The sequence below is a fragment of the Selaginella moellendorffii genome, unplaced genomic scaffold (genome assembly GCF_000143415.4).
Source record: "Selaginella moellendorffii unplaced genomic scaffold, v1.0 SELMOscaffold_7, whole genome shotgun sequence".
Taxonomy (NCBI): domain Eukaryota; kingdom Viridiplantae; phylum Streptophyta; class Lycopodiopsida; order Selaginellales; family Selaginellaceae; genus Selaginella; species Selaginella moellendorffii.
The window spans coordinates 3,821,914-3,843,645 of NW_003314268.1; the positions used below are offsets into that span (position 1 = coordinate 3,821,914).

General features: G+C 40.7%; 2 protein-coding genes across 4 annotated transcripts; both read right to left on the minus strand.

Moving 5' to 3' along the window:
* Positions 1 to 13,573: 13,573 nt before the first annotated feature.
* Positions 13,574 to 15,412, minus strand: LOC112345236 (pentatricopeptide repeat-containing protein At4g02750-like). The gene is made up of 2 exons (XM_024671572.1): positions 13,905 to 15,412; positions 13,574 to 13,748 (listed from the first exon to the last, which is right to left on the minus strand). Exons 1-2 carry the CDS (start codon positions 15,410 to 15,412, stop codon positions 13,574 to 13,576), a joined length of 1,683 nt encoding a protein of 560 aa, XP_024527340.1.
* Positions 15,413 to 17,630: 2,218 nt separating this feature from the next.
* Positions 17,631 to 21,550, minus strand: LOC9634376 (phosphoglucomutase, chloroplastic). 3 transcript variants are annotated; one of them, XM_024671355.1, is made up of 23 exons: positions 21,435 to 21,550; positions 20,643 to 20,708; positions 20,553 to 20,597; positions 20,407 to 20,499; positions 20,297 to 20,349; positions 20,196 to 20,247; positions 20,077 to 20,145; positions 19,942 to 20,010; positions 19,769 to 19,891; positions 19,662 to 19,714; positions 19,532 to 19,610; positions 19,418 to 19,482; positions 19,303 to 19,370; positions 19,126 to 19,244; positions 18,992 to 19,066; positions 18,821 to 18,936; positions 18,614 to 18,755; positions 18,477 to 18,558; positions 18,377 to 18,423; positions 18,212 to 18,289; positions 18,049 to 18,154; positions 17,883 to 17,987; positions 17,631 to 17,824 (listed from the first exon to the last, which is right to left on the minus strand). In XM_024671355.1, exons 1-22 carry the CDS (start codon positions 21,543 to 21,545, stop codon positions 17,920 to 17,922), a joined length of 1,779 nt encoding a protein of 592 aa, XP_024527123.1. In that variant the 5' UTR covers positions 21,546 to 21,550; the 3' UTR covers positions 17,631 to 17,824; positions 17,883 to 17,919. The 3 variants fall into 3 exon arrangements, with proteins under 3 accessions (XP_024527123.1, XP_024527122.1, XP_024527124.1); XM_024671354.1 differs by lacking the exon at positions 21,435 to 21,550 and adding an exon at positions 20,857 to 21,237; XM_024671356.1 differs by lacking the exon at positions 21,435 to 21,550 and adding an exon at positions 20,865 to 21,012.
* Between the last annotated feature and the right edge of the window lie 182 nt (positions 21,551 to 21,732).

A 21,732-nucleotide genomic window follows, 5' to 3' on the forward strand; every position in this document is an offset into this window, starting at 1 on the left:
ACTCATAGGAAGTGGAGCTGAAGGACGTGTAGCAAGAAGTGGAAGAGGCGACGTCTCATAACGTTGTGCCAAGCGAAGAGCATCGTCAAGAGTGGCAGGAGCAAGTGCATGCACAAGTCCGACAAGATCTTGACGAAGTGCTGGCCACAGCATTCCTAGCTTGATCCGCTCCGACATATTTGGCTCCGCACGAAGCAAAAGACTTCGGAAACGAACGCCAAATTGCATCACCGACTCAGATGGCCCTTGGCGAAGACGATGCAATTGTTGGAAGGCATCATCACAATTGTCGGCGTGTCCGAAGGCGCGTTTGAAGACGTCCGGAAGAACACTCCAATCGCCACGAGTAGCTGCGCTCAATCCATTGTACCACTGCAATGCCGTCCCTTGAAGACATGTGGGGAACTCACGCAAACGTCGAGCATCATCCCAAGAATGATATGTGGCAATCACCGTGAAGTGATCGAACCAATGGTACACATCATCCCCAGGATTCCCACGAAAGAACTCTGGCCGAACGCGAGGATTGGCACCAAAAGCAAGAGGAGTTGTACCATGTGCCGTGAACGCCGCCATCAACTGAGTTTGGTTGTTCAATTGCAAGCGCATAGCATCAAGCAATTGAACCAACTGCTGCTCTAGAGTCAAAGGAGGAGATTGCGGATCGGCCATGAAAATGAATGAGAAAGAAAGAGCAAAAGAAGAGAAATGACAAAAAGCTGGAAAGAAATGGTAGATCTAGACAATGCAAAAAGCTAGATCTAAACCAAAATCCTGAAAGGAAAGAACAAAATAAAGGAAATGGAAAAAGCTAGATCTAGACAATGCAAAAGCTAGATCTAAACCGAAATCCCAAATCCAAGCACTCCCTAGGGACAATCAAAGGTGCCCCTCATCTCCACCAATGTGAGTGCATGGAATATGGAAAGGGAATACAAAAATGTGCATATCCATTAACCCAAAAACCCTAGATTATATATAGGAGCGAGTGGTCCGGATTGAAACCAATCCGACGGCTACCAAAATCCACTACCCTAATATTAGTATACGGCATCGTAGCCGTACACTTGGCCCTCACAGCTAAAATTTCTTTATAATAACTACATTTGTTTTTATTATAATTTACTATAATTATTTTCTTGATTAATATCAAATATCTCAAAATTTCAGGAAAAATAAAAAATCAGATTCTAATTTAAGAGATTAATTAAAATAATACAAAAGTGAATATTTCAAAACATTTTAAAGAAAATTTAAAACTTTAAAAATTTACTTAATAAAATTCTCAAGAAATTCTAAATAATAAAATTATATAAGAATTTATTGCTCTATAATTTGGAACCATTACTTTTGTTATAAGTATAAAAATTAAATTTCTTGCAATCTTTATAGATATCATATATATATACACACATGTACATATATATACATATATACATATATTTAAAATATATTTAAGCTTGTAATATGAGTGTATGGAACATGGAAATGGTATACAAAAATGTGTATATTAATTAGCCCAAAAACCCTAGCTTATGAATTGAAACCAATTTGATGGCTACTAAAAACCCACTATGCTAATATTAGTATACAGCATTGTAGTTGTACATTTGAACCTCACATCATCCCCTCCTCTTGGAATGATGGAAGACTGTCAAAGTTCTTTTGTGGATAGGCCGAAATCTAGAGGAACATGAGGAAGAGACATTAGTGGATCTGTATGTGATATCAATTATTCCTAATCCCTTTGTATGAAGTGTTTCAATTGTTGTATATGCATAATTTTTGAAGGATCGACTTGCTAAACATCATGCCAAACCTCATAAATTTGTAGTCCCACTTGTCGTAACACTTGATACAGTCTTTTCCACTAAACAAAGAGCCCTTTAGATAAATCACGTACTGTAAGATTGGGGAAATAGACTAACACCAAGTTATCCATTTTGTACTTTGTTAGTGGATGATAATAGAAGTTATAGTGTCATTGTTATCCCACTTGTATGTGGCCCAAGTGTTTGGCAAAATTTTCATGGACAAGTGAAAGACTATTAGTTAAATATTAATCCCAAGACTTAGCATTGGCAGCTTATGGTAATTGTAAAGGTAAACTTTACTTTGTTGTTAAAATTGAATTATAACCATATAGAAGTTTATATGGTGAAACATTAATAAAATCTTGCACCCCTATAACATACATATACTGAAGAGACAATAAATAACCTCAATCAAAATAATACATCAATATTCAATCAAATACTAATGTTCTTTTTCAAACTCCTCTTCTTTTTTCTCTCTCTTCTCATATTTTTAACGAACATGTTATTCTAGCACTATTGCATAGGATTGAGCAATTCCACTAATTACTGCTCCAGAGTCAAAGGGGGAGAAAGTTGCTATTTTGCCATTAAGAGGAAAGAGCGAAAGAGAAGAAGGTGAGAAAAACTATAAGAAAAAGGGAGATCTAGACAATGCAAAAGTTAAAATTAAATTAAAATCCCAAATCCAAACACTCCTTGAGGATAATCAAAACTACCCTTCAACTCCACTAATGTGAGTGCATGGAATATAGAAAGAAAATATAGTATCAATTAGCCCAAAGAGCCTAGTTTATATACAAAAGTGAGTGATTCAAATTGAAACCAATCTAATAGCTACCAAAATCCCACTATACTAATATTAATATATGGCATTATAGCCATACACTTGGACCTCATAGCAAGAAATTTATTTTGGATTTAGATTATATGCATAGCTACTAATTTAAAACTTAAGCATTACATTAACAAATCCTTCATGAAGTCTTTTTTTTTTGGAAACTCTATGTATATATTATAAATTTTATAACCATTTTTAAATGAATTTTGGTTTCTTATGATTTTTTCTCAAGATTTTAAATCCATTTATTTCCAAATGAACATCTTTTAGAAGCTAATTTACCACTAATGTTTAAAAAAATAATATTAAATATATAATATTATTTTGATAAATATTAGTCTGTAAATTTGATTTCTGTGAGTGTTATATCCAAAGCTCAATCTAGCATTGATTCAAATGTAATAAAAAAAATAAATGGAATAAAATTATGTAGAAATAGAGATTAATATTCATTTACAACCATTCAGTGTTGCTTTCCTAGAGGCTAGATTGTGCTATTTTACTTGTGTGAAAGCTCCTCTTCAAAAGAGTCCAGAGTCTCTATTTATTACTTATATAGAAGTTTCAATTTTGCAATATTATAAATCATGTCAACTGAAGTATTGTTCATTGCAAAAGTAACATGTGTAATTGAGAAAAATGAAACATATGATAAGAAACTTATATTCATGTATAGCAATTTCTACTATATCTCTAGCCATTCCTCTAGTTTGTGATTGTCTACAATGCATATTAATTTTTTCAATTTTAAAGACTTTGCATGTTAAATTTTGTGCTTGATTTGTACAAGCTCAATGGAGAGCTCTTCATGACTCATCCACTTAAATGATCCACCAAGATAACCACAACCACTTCTCTTACACAAAACTTGTAAAGTCCTTTTTGTATAGTGCACTTGTTTTATCCAATATTTGCACTTGAACTTTTCCTTTCTAAGCATACCACAGCTTGCAAAACTTGTATTCCGGAAGAGTTTGTTCCACCCTTTCTACAGCATTTGTATAAATTTCCCTATATTGCTTATTGAAAATCCAAATGCTAGAATCCTCAATTCTAAATTATGAGCACTTGCCTATTGATGCCTTTAGCTCTTCCAAACATTACATTGCTCTTGCTTCCAACTCAAGTTTATTCTTTGGTATTGATGATCTTGTATTTTGTTCCTTTTACAAGATCCTCAAGCAGTACCTTATGACCCTAGGATCATATTTGGCATGAGATTCAATTTTACACCAAGAGTTGTTGAGCACACAAGATCATCTTTTTTTTGCATGTGCTTGACAGCTCTTTCATTGTGTTAGATCATCCCAGTTAGTTTAAAAATTTCGAAGTACAAAGCTAGGAAAATAGAAATACATACACATCATGTATTGATGGTAGTTGATAGCTAGTGAGTAGAGATGTCAATGGTTGGCAGTTGCTTGTGTTTTATTTTTACAACATTATGATTCTTGAATTCTTCTAGCCCAAGTTCTTCATTTAAATGCAATTGGCTCCTTCATGGATGCCAGGAATGTCACCACTTTGGATCAATCACCTCAAATTTGCAAAGGATAAGGAACTCCTTTCAAAGGATCATGCTGAGCAATATGTCTATGCTAAGAGGCAACTTTTTCTTTTCATTGTTCTAGCATATTTATATGATGCTAATGCTGAGATCTGCACCTAGAGCATGGCAGTATGGGGAATTGCCTAACCTAGCTGAGCTTGGAAGCATTCTAGTTAGGATTTGAACTACTGTAAATTTATATTAAACCTTGCCAACCATATTTCAAAAAGTTGTATAACTTTCACATTTGTAAAAACTGGTTCAAAAGAATTTAGTTATGAGGTATTATTTTGTGCTGTATCATACATTCACCCAAAGGTGCTAAACCTTGTACCCCAAAAACCGAGACTACTCTATGTTCTAGACGTTTTTGAAAGATCTATAGCCACAATGACCAAGATAGATATTGTGGCAATCAAGGAGCTAAAAAAGCAATGTAGAGACAAGATTTTTGCAATAGATTTCTATTCCAATTCATTCAAAGTTGACGAATCTAGATCTCTTGCACGGTCACTAGTTCTACAGGTGAACAAGTGAGCAGCAAGTAGTCATCTTTGACATTTGTGTAATATTTGTGTACAGATGATTTTCATTAAAATTAAAAAAATCTAATCATATTTATGGCTTATTATATCCTTTAGAGTTAATGTGTGCACCTCAGTCGGCTTCACACCTTGGAGATCCATCTCCTGTTAGAGCAGCAGCGCTTGATTGCTGTGGCCATGTGAGTTCGCTCTTTTCTCTGATTCTCATCTCGAGCACTAACACTTGCTCCTTGTTTCAGAGAAAACAGATCCAGAATGAAAACCAAAACCAAAAAAATGGAATGGTGCAACGGATGATAATTCGGTAAAACATGATAATGACCATGTGGTTCTAAATATCTAACAACGAAAAATAAGAGAAATCATCCTACAACATGCTGAGTTGCTAGATGAAGTTCTCGTCTTTGCCTCCCAAATAGCAGCTGGTATGCCTCGAGCATTGCTCACAGTCACCGGCCAGGCAGACATATGCGGTAGATGCTCCGAGGCATCAGCGCCAGAGCTCACACCCAGCAGCGCATAGAGATCTGCTGTTGCACCACATGCGTAGGAGGAGGAGCAGTGCGTGACCCCAGCCTTGCAGTTCCTCCTCCTCTCAGCTTCTGGAAGACGAAAAGGGAGAGATCCTTGCAAAAAACTAGACATCCTTTTTCTGCAGCTCTACTTTATAAAGGCCGAAAGATTCCACGAATATACTTATGGTTAATCTAAATAAAATCGCACATTTTATATTATCAGATTTCATGGATAAGCACACATGTTGGACACCAACACGTGAGATCCGGAATCTCGAGTGCCCATGGCGAAGAGATTCCTGGCTGCACTGCTGGCCCGCCCGACGTCTGCATGAACCAATCAATTGTTCTACACTTTTACGACTAGTCAATAACTATAGTTGGCTAATCGGCCAATCGCTGTTTGGAAGGGTTGAAACCAACCTTGAGTATACTACAATGAGGAAGGGATGTTTTGGGTTTAAATTTTTTTTATTAGTGTTGCATCTATATTTTTTTTTCCAGCACAACTCGTAATAGAATTAAACAAGATAAAAATCACAAGATTAAAATCTGGTCAATGGGCAATGAAATAGCTTCCTAGAGAGCATTTTTGGGGCCATAGCTAATGCATATTTTGCACAAACTTATAATCAAAAAGGCAATTAAGGCACTAATATAGATTAGAGCTAGCTACAACATATGTAGAGGAGATTCTAAGGTCTCTAAAATCTTGAGTATAAGAGTAGGGAGTAATGGGGACCGTGGCAGAGATGTTCCTCAGGTATGATTCGTTCGAGATCACCAACGATTCGTTCATCACCTCATCCTCAAGGATTTTGTGTTTAATAACATTTATTAAAGTGTGCTTAACTATTTGACCTACAATTGTATTTTTTTATCAATGTAATGAGTACTTTGGAATGCTAATATATATATATACATTCCTCAATATCCCATAAGGACTAAAACAATATCAAGAGCACATTCTCATAAAGAAAAATGAGTGAAATTACAAGCACAAACAGATGGTAATACTTTTGGGCTATTTGCCTCCCATGTGACTCCACTACAAGACTTGAAACCACCTGCTATGCTTCATTACATGTGAGACTTATTATAGAGTGCTCCACTAATTTGAAGCACTCTAGTTACTTTTATTCTATCACTTTATTCAAAAGGTGCTAAACCTTGTACCAAAACAAATGCTTATAAAAGATTTATAGCATGACGACCAAGATAGAGATTGTGGCAATCGAGTTAAAAAAGAAATAGACTTTTTCAATAGATTTCTATTCCAATTCAGTGTTCTTCAAAGTTGACGAATTTAGATCTCTGACACAGTCAACTAATTTTACAGGTGAACAGGTTTACAGCAAATAGTCACCTTTGACATTTATGTATAAAATTTTAAAAATCTAATCACTTTTATGACTTTTCTGTACCATTATATCCTTTAGAGTGACTGAATAATGTTTGATAATGACCATGTCGTTCTACGAAAAAGAAGAGAAATTGTAGTTCTCCTCTCTGCCTCCCAAATAGCAGCTGACCTTCTTTACCTCGATTCCAGCGGCTGCATAGTCGTTCATGATCCTCAGCCTTGCGTCGCCCAAAGTTTCCCCATGGACAGTGACGCTGAACGTGCTGAATTTGACCAGTGGAACCACAAACACAAGCTCCAAGCTGCCGTCCTTGTACACACTCCGGAGGAAATCAAATGCTTTGGTCCAGCCAGGCCTTTGGCCATACGGGAAGAGCCCCTCGTCTCTTCTCTTGTCAGATACCATCAGCTGGAGAACTCTTCTGCTGCAGATGATGTCCCAGTCCGTGTTGTCGCGATCCTTTGGCTTGATGACGGTGTGATCAAGCTGTTCCGGAGTTATATCTTTCGGAAACTCCGTCTCAATAAGCATCAGATCCATAGCCTTGATGAAAGACTTTGCCTGCTCCTCCGGCCCAGACGGGCCTTTCTTGTTCATCATCACAGAGAGCATGTAGCAGCCATGCAGCAGCAGCAGGTGGAACTTCCTGTCAAAGAACTCAGCATACACACCGTTCTCGGAATCTGCTGTGGCTCGATCATAGTTCAGAACTCTGTCCAGAACGTCAATGTTAAGAAACGCCGCCAACTTGTCTGTGACATACAATGTGGCCAGCTTCTTGGTGGCGATGGCGTAAGCATCATCGTCCTTGACTGTTATGTGGTAGACAAGATCTGAAGCATAGCCAGCATTGGCCACAAAGAGCCTCTTCCTATCACACACGGTGCAAGCAATGCTGTGAATCGCGTCCTCAAGCTCTTGCCGCTGATGTATGCTAGTCTTGGATAGCACATGCCTCGGGACGCCTCCCCACTTGTCAAACCTGTCGTCTACCTCGGCCTTTGGATGCTTGAACACCCGATCGTTGAGCGTGTGGATTTCCTCGCGAGACCAAGTTGGGACAAAAAGCCTGATCACATCGTCTCGGTGGTGCTTCTGCTCGCGCTCTGACAAGGTTGTTATAACGGTCTTGCAAGGCAGGCTCCGGTGGTTTTCATTGAACTTCCAGTCTGCCAGGTACCACACCGTGCCTTTCTCTTCAGCATGCACCCAAGTCGTGGCAACGACGGGGTCAATAGTGGATGAAACTTTGCCGTCCTTGTCAAAGGCGTAGTACCTGTCGGATTCCCTGAACTTGAGAATGATGAGATTCCAGCAACGCTTGTGAAGGAGCTCCCACAACAGAACGAAGAGAAAGCCGGACTTGCCGATCCCGGGCGTGCCCAGTGCAACCACGGAAGCTACCTCTGACGTCTCACTATGCGCCCAGATCAAGTCGAGGATTTTGCCGTAGCAGCTCCTCATGTACACCAGCGGCTCGTGCTTTCCTGAGTATCGCCAGAGCCCCGTGAGTACTCTTGGCAGCTGCAGGAACTTACCCCCGGGCTCGTCGAGTAGCAGCGTCTGTGAGAAGGCTTCCAGCTGCTTGTGCTGGGCGTCAGCGATCGCTGCTGCTTTCTCTCGCAGATCTTGGAGATCCTGGAGACCTCGCGACCAGCCCGGGATGGGGGCACGCTGAGCCGCTGGGATGCACGCCGCCAGGAGCCTCGCTGTCATCCTCAAAATAATATTCTTAGGTTAAGTTTATGTTTATTTATGACACTTTCACTATGAATATAGAATATGTTTTCCCAGATTATTTATATAGTTACAAATTTTATTACATGAATAGTTGCAAGTGAGTGTGGAAAAAGTGAGTTTCCTTTATTGATTGGTTAATTCTACAACTTTGGTTGTGTATGTATGTAAAACTTATACATAGTAAGGGTCCTTTGTGGCCAACCCAGAAAGAATATTTATACATACTTGAGTTAGAAAGTAATCAGTATAAAATTAGGTGAGTAGATTAAATAAACACTTGGTTTATTTTCATAAAAAAAAGATATCAGAAATGCTTTTTGAGAACCCTGTGTTTAGCCATTAGGTTACACTTCTATAAAAAGTTTTTCTCCTAACATGGCTTTCATGAAAAGAGCATGCCAATTGCCATGAAATGTTCTATTTTCAAACTACATTAAAAGCATTTGACTTTGTGAATTTGGGGAGTTATTATGTCAATCACAGATTTAGAGCATCTAATAAAATTAATATTGGAAAAACTTTATTTAGGGTTTTTATTTAATAAGCCAGTTTTCTTTTCATTATTTTTGACTTTGCTAGCAATAATTTTTATTTCCTTCAAGATTTTATTCTCCCACTAAACAGTATTAAAGAAATTGAAGTAAGAAAGCTTAAAGATCTTTTATTGTATCTTTTGTGAGTGATTTGATTAATTGATAAAAAAAAGCTCTGTTATTTTCCTAATAAATTTTCAAGTTTTTTCAAAAATAATTATTTCTTTTTAAAATAATAAAATATGAAATTATACTTTAAATTTAAAAAATAATTAAAAATTAATATAAAAAATAGTCCTTTTTTTTATTAGTAATCCAAAACCACCCATACCATAATCCCCATCTCTCAAAAATTGGGCCATCTGTCCATAAGTGGTCATCCCATCATTGTGAATGTAATTATTTTGATGTTGTGGAAGGCTTAGTAAAGATATTTATTGAAAACATAAAGTTTGAAAACAAAATTTTGCAAAACATAAATATTATGATGTTTTACTTCTTTTAAATTAGCAAGCTAAAATTTCTTTATAATAACTATATTTGTTTTTATTATAATTTACTATAATTATTTTCTTGATTAATATCAAATATCTCAAAATTTCAGGAAAAATAAAAAATCAGATTCTAATTTAATAGATTAATTAAAATAATACAAAAGTGAGAATTTCAAAATATTTTTTAAAAAAAAATACACTTTGTAAGGATCAAGTGTAAGGCTACAATACCGTATACTAATATTAGCATAGTAATAACCACAGGTAACAACCACAAGTAAAAACCATAAAAGCCAAGTCAAAATACATTGTAAAGTATGTGAACTCCCTATGTACGAAGTACTAGCAGTCTCTATGCACTCACAACTTTAAAAATTTACTTAATACAATTCTCAAGACATTCTAAATAACAAAATTATTTAAGAATTTATTTCTTTATAATTGGAATTATTACTTTTGTTATAAGTATAAAAATTAAATTTCTTGCAAGCTTTATGGACATCATATATATACACATACACATACATATATATACATATATACATATATTTAAAATAAATTTAAACTTGTAATATGAGTGTATGGAACATGGAAATGGTATACAGAAATGTGTATATCAATAAGCCCAAAAACCCTAACTTATAAATTAAAACAAATCCAAGGGCTACTAAAATCCCACTATGCTAATATTAGTATATGATATTGTAGTTGTACACTTGGACCTCACATCATCCCTTCTTCTTAAAATGATGGAAGATTGTTAAGGTTCTTTCGTGGATGGGCTGGGATCTAGAGGAACATCAGAAGGAGGCATTAATGGATCTATATGTGATGCCAATTATTCCTAATCCTTTTGTACGAAGTGTTTTAACCGCTGCACATGCACAATTTCTGAAAGATCAACTTGCTGAACATCATGTTGAACCTCATAAACTTGTGGTCCCACTTGTCGCAACACTTGATACAGCCCTTTCCACTAAGCAAGGAGCCCTTTAGATAAACTACATATCGTAAAATTGGGAAAATAAACTAACATGAAGTCATCTATTTTATACTCCTTTGATGGATGATAATGGGAGTTGTAGTGCCATTGTTATCCCACTTGTATGTGGCCTAAGTGTTTGGCAAAATTTACTTGGACAAGTGGAAGAATGCTAATCAAATACTAATCCCAAGATTTAGCATCGGAAGCTCATGGTAATTGTAAAGGTAAACTTTACTCTATTGGTAGAATTGGATTATAACCATATAGGAGTTTATATGGTGGAACACTAATAGAACTTTGCACCCCTGTGACATATATATACTAAAGAGACAACAAATAACCTCAATCAAAATGATACATCAGTATTCAATCAAATATTAATGTTCTTTTTCAAGCTTCTCTTCCTTTTTATCTCTCTTCTCATATTTCTAATGAACATGTTATTCTAGCACAATTGCATAGCATCAAGTAATTGCACTAATTGCTACTCTAGAGTTAAAGGGGGAGGAGGTTATTACTTTGCCATTAAGAGGAAAGAGCGAAAGAGAAGAAGGTGAGAAAAGTTATATGAAAAGGGAGATCTAAACAATGCAAAGGCTAGATTTAAATTAGAATCCCAAATCTAAACATTCCTTGGGGATAATCAAAGTTACCCCTCAACTCCACTAATGTGAGTATATAAGACCTATCTATCGCAAATGTGATTACAGGTATTAAAAGTTACATATTAATTCTTTATTTACTGCCACGATTGTAAAAGATTGATATTGTTGGGGTTCTCACTTTAGCTATTGGTAGCTGTATTAATTAGCCTAAAGACCCTAGAGTGAGTGGTTCAAATTGAAATCAATCTGATAACTACCAAAATCCCACTACACTAATATTAACATATGGCATTATAGTTGTACACTTAGACCTCATAGCAAGAAATTTATTTTAGATTTAGATTATATGCATAGCTACAAATTTAAAACTTAAGCAATGCATTAACAAATCCTTCATGAAGTCTTTATTTTTAGAAACTCTATGTATATATTATAAATTTTATAGTCTTCTTTAAATGAATTTTGGTTTCTTCAAATCTATTTATTTCCAAATGAACATCTTTTAGAAGCTAATTTACCACTAATGTTAAAAATAATAATAATAATAAATATATAATATTATTTTGATAAATACTAGGCTGTAAATTTGATTTATGTGAGTGTTATATCCAAAGCTCAATCTAGCATTGATCTCATTTAGCTGATTCAAATGTAATTAAAAAATAAATGGAATACAATTATATAGAAATAGAGATTAATATTCATTTACAACCATTCAATGTTGCTTTCCTGGAGGCTAGGTTGTGCTATTTTACTTGTGTGCAAACTCATCTTTGAAAGAGTCTAGAGTCTCTATTTATTACTTATATGGAAGTCTTAATTATATCTCTAGCCATTCCTCTAGTTTATGATTGTCTGCAATGTATATTAATTTTTTCAATTTTAAAGACTTTGCATGTTAAATTTTGTGCTTGATTTGTACAAGCTCAATGGAGAGCTCTTCATGACTCATCCACTTAAATGATCCACCTAGATAACCACAACCACTTCTCCTACACAAAACTTGCAAACTCCTTTTTGTATAATGCACTTGTTTTATCCAACTCGACCATAATATTTGCACTTGAACTTTTCCTTTCTAAGTATACCACAGCTTGCAAAACTTGTATTCCGGAAGAGTTTGTTCCACCCTTTCTACAGCATTTGTATAAATTTCCCTATATTGCTTATTGAAAATCCAAATGCTAGAATCCTCAATTCTAAATTATGAGCACTTGCCTATTGATGCCTTTAGCTCTTCCAAACATTACATTGCTCTTGCTTCCAACTCAAGTTGATTCTTTGGTATTGATGATCTTGTATTTTGTTCCTTTTACAAGATCCTCAAGCAGTACCTTATGACCCTAGGATCATATTTGGCATGAGATTCAATTTTACACCAAGAGTTGTTGAGCACACAAGATCATCTTTTTTTTGCATGTGCTTGACAGCTCTTTCATTGTGTTAGATCATCCCAGTTAGTTTAAAAATTTCGAAGTACAAAGCTAGGAAAATAGAAATACATACACATCATGTATTGATGGTAGTTGATAGCTAGTGAGTAGAGATGTCAATGGTTGGCAGTTGCTTGTGTTTTATTTTTACAACATTATGATTCTTGAATTCTTCTAGCCCAAGTTCTTCATTTAAATGCAATTGGCTCCTTCATGGATGCCAGGAATGTCACCACTTTGGATCAATCACCCCTCAAATTTGCAAAGGATAAGGAACTCCTTTCAAAGGATCATGCTGAGCAATATGTCTATGCTAAGAGGCAACTTTTTCTTTTCATTGTTCTAGCATATTTATATGATGCTAATGCTGAGATCTGCACCTAGAGCATGGCAGTATGGGGAATTGCCTAACCTAGCTGAGCTTGGTAGGATTTGAACTACTGTAAATTTATATTAAACCTTGCCAACCATATTTCAAAAAGTTGTATAACTTTCACATTTGTAAAAACTGGTTCAAAAGAATTTAGTTATGAGGTATTATTTTGTGCTGTATCATACATTCACCCAAAGGTGCTAAACCTTGTACCCCAAAACCGAGACTACTCTATGTTCTAGACGTTTTTGCGAAGTAGAGTAATTCCAGATGCATCATGTGACTGTGCTTTCTTTTCTTGTGAATGTGTAGGTCCTTATGAAAGATCTATAGCCACAATGACCAAGATAGATATTGTGGCAATCAAGGAGCTAAAAAAGCAAAATTTTTGCAAAGCAAGTAGAGACAAGATTTTTGCAATAGATTTCTAATCCAATTCAGTGCAAGTTATTCTTCAAAGTTGACGAATCTAGATCTCTTGCACAGTCACTAGTTCTACAGGTGAACAAGTGAGCAGCAAGTAGTCACCTATGACATTTATGTAATATTTGTGTACAAAATTAAAAAAATCTAATCATATTTATGACTTATTATATCCTTTAGAGTTAATGTGTGCAATAAAACATGATAATGACCATGTGGTTTTAAATATCTAACAACAAAAAAGAAGAGAAATCATTCTACGACAACTGAGTTGCTAAATGAAGTTCTCGTCTTTGCCTCCCAAATAGCCGGGTAACAGCAGCTGGTATGCCTCCTGGACACACGAGCATTGCTCGCAGTCACCGGCCAGGCAAGACATCGGTGCGATGCGGTAGATGCTCCAAGGCATCAGCACCAGAGCTCACACCCAGTAGCGCATAGAGATCTGCTGTCACACTACATGCGTAGGAGGAGAAGGAGCAGCACGTGACCCCAGCCTTGCAGTTCCTCCTCCTCTCAGCTTCTTGCAGTGCTCTGGGAAGACGAAAAGGGAGAGATCCTTGCAAAAAACTAGAGATCCTTTTTCCGCAGCTCTACTTTATAAAGGCCGAAAGATTCCGTGAATATACCTATGGGTAATCTAAATAAAATCGCACATTTTATATTATCGGATTTCACGGATAAGCACACATGTTGGACACCAACACGTGAGATCCGGAATCTCGAGTGTCCACGGCGAAGAGATTCCTGGCCGCGCCGCTGGCCCGCCCGACGTCTGCATGGAGCCGGCAAGCGCCCAGCAGCGCGCCCCACGTCTTGGCGTGCGGTTCGTAGGGCATGGTCTCCACCAGCTCCTCCGCTCGCTCCAGATGCCCGGCCTTTCCCAGCAAGTCCACCACGCACAGGAAGTGCTCCGCCAGCGGCGCCACCCCGAAGTCCTGTTGCATGGAGCGGAAGAAGGCGCAGCACTGCGGGACGCGGCCGATGTGGGTTTGAGCGACGAGCCCGCTCAGGCAAGCCACCTGGTCTGCGGGGAATCCCTCTGCCGCCATTGCCGCAAACATCCGGACACCTGACTCCCCGCGGCCCGTCTGCGCGTAGCAGGAGACTATGGCGCTCCACGAGACTCCGTTGGATTCTGGCATGGCGTCGAACACCCGACGCGCGCGATTCAGATACCCCTTCTGGGCAAGTGCTGCCATTAGCGCATTCCAGGTCTTGGCGTCTCTGTGCGGCATTGCGTAGACGAGCGATATCCCTTCGCCTATGTTTCCGTTTTGCGCGTAAGATTGGACCATGGCCGTGTAGGAGATTTGGTCTCGATCGGGCATGTCGTCGAACGCTTCCCTGGCGTCTTCCAGATGCCCGCAAATGGTATATGCTGCCGCCATTGCGTTCCACGCTGCCTGCGTGTGCTCCGGCATGGAATCAAAACAGCATCTTGCATTCTCCAAGTTGCCATTCTCCGCGAACCCGGATATCATCGTTGACCACGACACCAGGTTCCGCTCTGGCATATGCTCAAAGAGATTCTCCGCCTGAGGCATCTGCCTGGCCTGGGCATATGCAGACATGAGCGAGCTCCACGTCAGCACGTTTTTCTCTTCCATGAAATCGAAAACCTCCTGGGCGTGGGTGGGCATTCCCGCCTGGGAATACGCGGTGATCATGGCCGTCCCCGCCACCACATTCTTGTCCGTAATCGAATCGTAGACGTCCCTTGCTGCAGTGATGTGGCCACGGTCAGAAAGGGCCTGGAGCATCACCGTGCACGAAGCAGCACTCCAGTCCGGCATGGAATCAAACACAGCTATCGTGCTCGCGAGGTCGCTGTTTTGGTAGTTCGCAAGGAGAATTGCGATCCAGCTTATCACGTCATGCTCTGGCATGGACCGGAACACCACCCAAGCGTCGGAGAGGTGCCCCATTTGGGCATAGGCCTGCAGCATTGTCGTCCAGGTAGCAAGATTCCAATCCGGCATGGATTGGAATATCGACTTTGCGGCCTCCAATTGCCCTTCTTGAGCAAATGCGGTGATCACCGTGTTCCACGTAAATACGTTTCTCTCCTGCATGGAATCGAGCACATCAAGTACACCTTTTAGATCATGATCAGTGGCGTAAGCAACCAACATAATGTTCCACGAGATCAACGTCCAGTGTGGCATTCGATTGAAGAGATTCTTTGCTTCTTCCATATGCCCTGCTTTGGCATATGCTGTGATCATCGCGTTCCATGTCACGGCGTTCCTCTCGGGCATTTGGTCGAAGAGGCATTTTGCACCGTCGATGCTGCCTGCCTGGGCGTAAGCGCCAATCATGGCCGTCCACGTGTAGACGTCCTTGTGGGCGATGCCATCGAAGACCCTGCATGCCTCGTCCAGGCAGCCGCATTTGCCGTAGAGGCGGAGGAGATGATCGTTGAGGAGCTTGTCGCGGGAGAAATCGCTGTGGAGGATTTGGGCGTGGATGCTCCGGAGCTTGGGCAGATCCCCGGCGCCGCACGAGCTGAGAAGGAAGACGAGGGCGGAATGCGATGGCGGTGGAGCTGCTGGAATTGATCGGAGAGACGCCGCTCTCATGAATCCTCACGATGCCGAAAACATCGAGAGAAGAAAAAATCGCGTCTTTTCGAAAGATCCAATCCGGTTTGGATTAGCGGAAAAATCCGGATAAGAACGAACGAGTGACAAAACAGATTTTCTATGGATTGGAACTCATTGATTGATCAATTGACTCAAAAGGGACTGTACATTTTTTGGCGGACGGACCCGGGAAAAGCAAGCGATGCGGTCGGAAAAATCTCACTTCCTTCTCAGCGATGGATTTGTTCTTGCTTCTTTTCGCAGTGATCTCTGTGCCGCTCCTCCCTCACAAAGCACAATTTGTACAAAAGAAAAAGTAGCAAAGAAAAAATTCCAGCTTCTGGTGGATGAATCGATCGAGCTCCAGCTTCAGGATTTGACGAGCATGACGATGCAGCGGCGGAAGATGTAGAACCTCGACCTTTGCTCCTTCAAGAGCGAGTAGAGTCGGCCGCATTTCAAGCCACCGCCGCCGCTCGACGAGCGCGGCTCGCCCAGTCGCCTCACGGCATGGCCCGGCTTGTTGAGGCACTGACCCATGATCTCGATCGACGATCGAATTGCTTGTGAGCTACAAGTATATATAGCGAGCTAATGGATGGATCACTGCACTTCCCAAATCAAATCTAACCTCGCCCCGCTCAAAATCACAGAAAATGGGGAGCCAAGCGAAATAATTCGCCGAGCAAACCAATCAAACAAGGTGTCGGAGAGGAGCGAAGAACCGTAGAGCACTACTTTTTTGCAAGTTGCAAGATTGCGATGGACCAACAGAACGGGGCCGGAGGCCTCCTTTTATATCCATAGCCGTCGGAGAGGTAGAGAGGAGAACAAATATTCCGTCCAACGATTCCGTCAAGTGGGTCACAACCCACCTCTTCCGTACCAGCATTTCGGCCCATACGGCCGCGTGACGTTGTGTTCATGTGGCCTGCCGACGCTGTTGTTTCCATCAGCTTAGCTCACTAATCAAATAATTTTTAACTAATCCTTTTGTCAACCCAGCGATCGTGTCTCCTGTTTCGTTTTGTCCCTGCATCGCATGCCGCGTTACGTGTGGAGGTCCCATTGGCGGTGAGCCGTATTTTATACGGGGCATTCATACGCCTGGCCTCCAAAGACAAAACAAAGCCAAAGCGCCCAAAGCGCAATTGCCAAAGAGAACCCGTCATCATTCCCTGGCCAAGGTTGTCAAGATATAAAACCATTCATTCCCATCTCTCGATCATAGCTAGCGTTGTTTGTTTCCTTCGCACTGATATATTATAATATTTGTTATGGTTTTACATTGCGCTAGCTTCCATAAAGGAATCTTTTTTCTAATAAAATCAATGTCTCTCTCACTTTGATCTGTGCATTTTGTGTGATGATATCACACACACATACATGGTACGCACAAGGGGTGCGTTTCCATTCCACGCCACATGCAAGCCACCAAAGCGCGAGAGAACCATCCAACGCTCTCTTTTGTTTAAATCCCAGGCGAAAGAAAGCACGGGCCAAATCTCATACGATCCTGTCCGCTGGTGGCTAGCGGCGAGTATAGTATACTACTCGTACTCGTATAAAACTAACTCGTAGGAACTTTCATTCCGCTTCGTCATAGATTTGTTTTGTGCCGCTTGTTCTAGAGCTTGTCAGCCGTTATTTCCAGAAGAGTTCAAGGAACTCGGACCACTTCCATTGCTATCTTTCCTCGGATGATCCTTGGATCGCTGTCCTGTTCTTATGCTTTTTTAAAGCTTGCCACTCGAGAGAGCTCACGGATCGATGAAAGGGAGCTTATTAGCGAGGCAACATCGCAACTTCGTTGCCCCAGATCTCGGTGATGTTAACTTAAACGCAAAAAAAACGTTTGCTTATTTTACTCGGAGGTACAATGCGGTGGCTTGCCACCATTGGTCTCCAGTCACGGCTGCGAGAAAAGAAGTGGTGAACTGGTACAATGTCTCGCGAGATTGTGTGATAAACCTCGGAGTTCTCAACGATGCGTCGGCTAAGTGCAGTGTTGCGGCTGATTCGGATCTGCGAACGAAATCATTCGTCTGTATGCTAAAGATGACTTTGAAACCCAAAACCACACCTCTAATCGAGGACGAGGCGAGAACGCCATCCTTTCCTCATGTGATGACCGTTGGCTTGTCCCGGCCAGTGAAATCTTTCAACTTCGAGACCTTCAACGCGATCTCTGAGAAAAACAAAAAACATTGACAAAGATTTGAGATCAAGCAAAGCGACCAGCACGTTACCTATCAGGGGTCTCAGCGCCTCCTGGGCATCGAGATCGTGCTTTGACTTGTCCGTCTCATACTGTTCCACGTAGAGGCGTATTGTTGCGCCTGCCGACCCGGTTCCCTACAGGAAAACGAGCGTGGTTTTTTTAATGAGAAGGAAAGCGAGGCTGACACTTACTGATAAACGGAAAATAAATCGCGAGCCGTCGCTGAAAATGAAGCGGATTCCTTGCTTGGAAGATACGCTCCCGTCGATCTGTCATTTCAAAAGTGTCAGCAGGCAGGCAGATCGTGTGAGCAGAAAATAAACATAAATAAAAAATGAATCAGTTGTAGCACTCACCGGATCAACGTATTTGAAGTCGTCCGCAAGAGCAAGAGAATATTTGCCTGCAAGAAGCGTTAAGGGTTTGAGAGGTGTCTTCGAAGCCACATCGGAATACCATATTTATCTCCTTTCTTGCTCTTTGCAATAAGACTTCGAAGATGATCAATCATTTTGTTGGCCGAAGCAGCATCGCATTCCTATAAACGAGCATGAGACAATTGATGATCTCGACGTTGAGAATTCAAGGATAACCTCGTAATCATATCTTGAAAAGAAGTTGCGTCCATAATTCGCCCAGTATTCCCTGGCAACATCCTCAACTGTCACAAGCTTGTCACCGACCTTTTTTCCTTTGTTTCTGTGAGCCAATATGGATAGCCATGCCAGAATTGCCCTGGTTTAAAAACCGTGCAAGATGTAACTACTGGTTACATCATTTGCGAAATGACAGAAGCCTACCAGATTCCATCCTTTTCACGAATATGATCAGATCCCGTTCCAAAACTTTCCTCTCCGCAAATCGACAGTTTTCCCGCGTCCATGAGATTGCCAAAAAACTTCCAGCCAGTTGGAACCTTCAACAATTTTGCTGTGTGAGCCATCGCTCATAAAGTCGGTAGCGTCCCGTACCTCAAAGAATGGAACTTTAAGCTTCTGTGCAACTCTGTCCAACGCTGCGCTTGTTGGCATTGAACGTGCCAGCCCCTGTAGAAGTAGAAATGATGAGAATAAGTACTCTCTAAAGTTACCAAAAATCAGCAAACCTTTATTCCCTTCTTGAAGTATGGAATGCATGGCTGAGCATTGGCTGCAATCATGGCAACAGAGTCCGAAGGAGTGACAAAGAAATTGTTGCCTAGGATCATGTTCCGGTCTCCATCACCTGCATGCTTTATGAATTCAAAAAATCCGCTCGCAATAAAGTTTTAACTCTGCTTTACCATCACTTGCAGCACCAAAGTCTGGTGCATCCGGACTAAACATTAGTTCAACCAGTTCCTCGGCATAACTGAAAGCATGGCGAATAAGCAGCTTCATTGTGAACTAAGTGCTTACGTAAGATTAGGATCAGGATGGCCGCCTCCAAAGTCCTCCTTAGGAACACCGTTATTTACAGAACCCTGCGGAATCCAAAGAAAACATGACTGTCAGTTGCATTCCTAGACATACCTTTTTAGCTCCTAAGACGTCCACGAAAATTGGTTCAGCATACGCTCCAGTTACAGCATGCATAGCGTCAAATTTGAAACTGCACCTCATAAAATTCAACAAAGGAGATGCTGGCAGAGGAGAGACGGACCTGAAATCGGAGCGTGACAAGAGACTTTTGAGAAGTGGAAAATCGAATACGCTCTGCACAGACAAAAGCGAGAAGTTTCAAATCTAGTTTGGGCAGTTTGTTCTTGCCTTTAGCAGCTCGAGATAGTCAGAAACAGGATCGATGACTTCTACAGTGAAGCTGCCAAATTTATAAGTCCCAAGTTTTGACAAATTTACATCAGGAATATCCGCCATTTTGATTTCTTTAATCTGCAAGGATGATATGAATGCATGTAAGCAAAAATAAACAACAATCATACAGATTGGGTGTTTCCATAAATCTTGTCCGTTATGACCTCAGGTGCAGGCTGACCGCTGCTATAATTGAACTGAACGAAAAATGCGAGTTAGCAGAAGCCCAATGATCGTATCAGAGAAATTAATGAGCAAAAAACCTTAATACCCCAGTCGTTCTTGGGACCGCCAGGGTTGTGGCTCGCGCTCATGATGAATCCTCCATTTGCCTGAAACACTGAAAATCAGAATCACTTCAAGCACATACTAGAAGCCTTACTTTTCGTTTCCGTATGACAGCAGAAACGGCGGGAGTAGACATAATTCCATCCCTGCAAGCTCCACATCAAGTTACAAACAAAGAGATACGACGTAAATTACCTTGCGACAAAAACTTTTTTTACTCCATTTCCCGCTGCGATCTTCATAATTATCTGGAAACATAACAAGCTTTCAGAGCTTATGATTTATTTGACATGCAGTATAGCTACCTGAGCTGCTGGCTTGTTGAAATAACGGCCATCACCTCCAAGCACAAGAGTCGCTCCTTTCACGTCCGAGGATGAAAGGGAGTTGAAGAGCGACTTTAAAAGGAATATATGTCAATGTAAAAGCTCTGTAAGCAAAATGCAAATACCTGTATCCAATTTGAGAGGTAATTTTGTTCCATAAAAACTTTCACCTGATCCAACGGAGTAAGCAACAAAAACTTTACGACATGCTTTACCTTCTTTCTTAATCCACTCGTTCCAGTTTTCTGCCCCTCAATTGGCTTCGTTGGTACAGTTTTAACCTGTATCACAGCAAAAAAACTACGTGAAAAACGCGAAGATTTGATCCTTCACCTATATCCCAATCCCCATGGATGCATAATTCATCCCAGTGCTCTACTCTAGAACTCTAGATTCCCGGAAGAAAACACGTAGTCGCAATCAGGGAACCTTGAAACCTTCTGAGCCAGCCGCTCTGGTCCGCAATCTCCCATCGCAAGTAGAAATTTGCCACGGGCAGTTCCACATTTTGCTCCTGGAAAGAGACTCGCAGCCGGTGGAATCCCGCATTGTCTGGCACCACGACAAGGAGAAGGCCCCGGGAGCGGCACAACTAGAACTGCCAGTGTGCCGCATTGCGAATGACACAGATCGAGGCCGCGGCTTGACTGATCTCGCGGAAGAAATCTCCGACGCCGTGAAGGACGACGACGCCGGCAGCGCCGATCCCAGCGACGCCATAGCGGCCGCCATGTCCTGCGCCCGCGAAATACCTGAAGAACCCTAGATTCCCGAGCCCGGCATGTCAGCCTCTCCCTGTTTCTCCCATTGATGAATAACAAAACTGAAGAACATCCATTATAAACCTTGGCCGTTGGGGCAATCAAATCCAACGGTGGCACGGGCGCGATCGGACGACCAGGATCTCGTCATCGCTATACATTGGATTGTGAGGTGGCAGCGTTTCACGGGTTATGGGAGACACACATGCAAGCAAATCGCAGCCGTTGGGTTTTCGGGTTACTTACATCATAGCCGCTGATCTTGTGGCCCGTGCTCTTCATCCTCCTGGAACAATACACCGCAAACCTGTCCATTTGGAAATGGATCTTCGCCATAGCCATCTCTCCCATGGACATCTCCATTTTAGGTTTAGCTCCCAGATCTCTTTTATAGGCTTTGGTTCGTTTAGTAGAGTACACTCGAGCAATTGGGGATATCCCAGAATTGCGTTGTGGGCGTATCGGCATATTCTACCTCCATTTGAAACAGACGGCGGGGATTGTCCCATTTTGAGGGTTTAAGGCAGAGGATATTCTTTTTCAT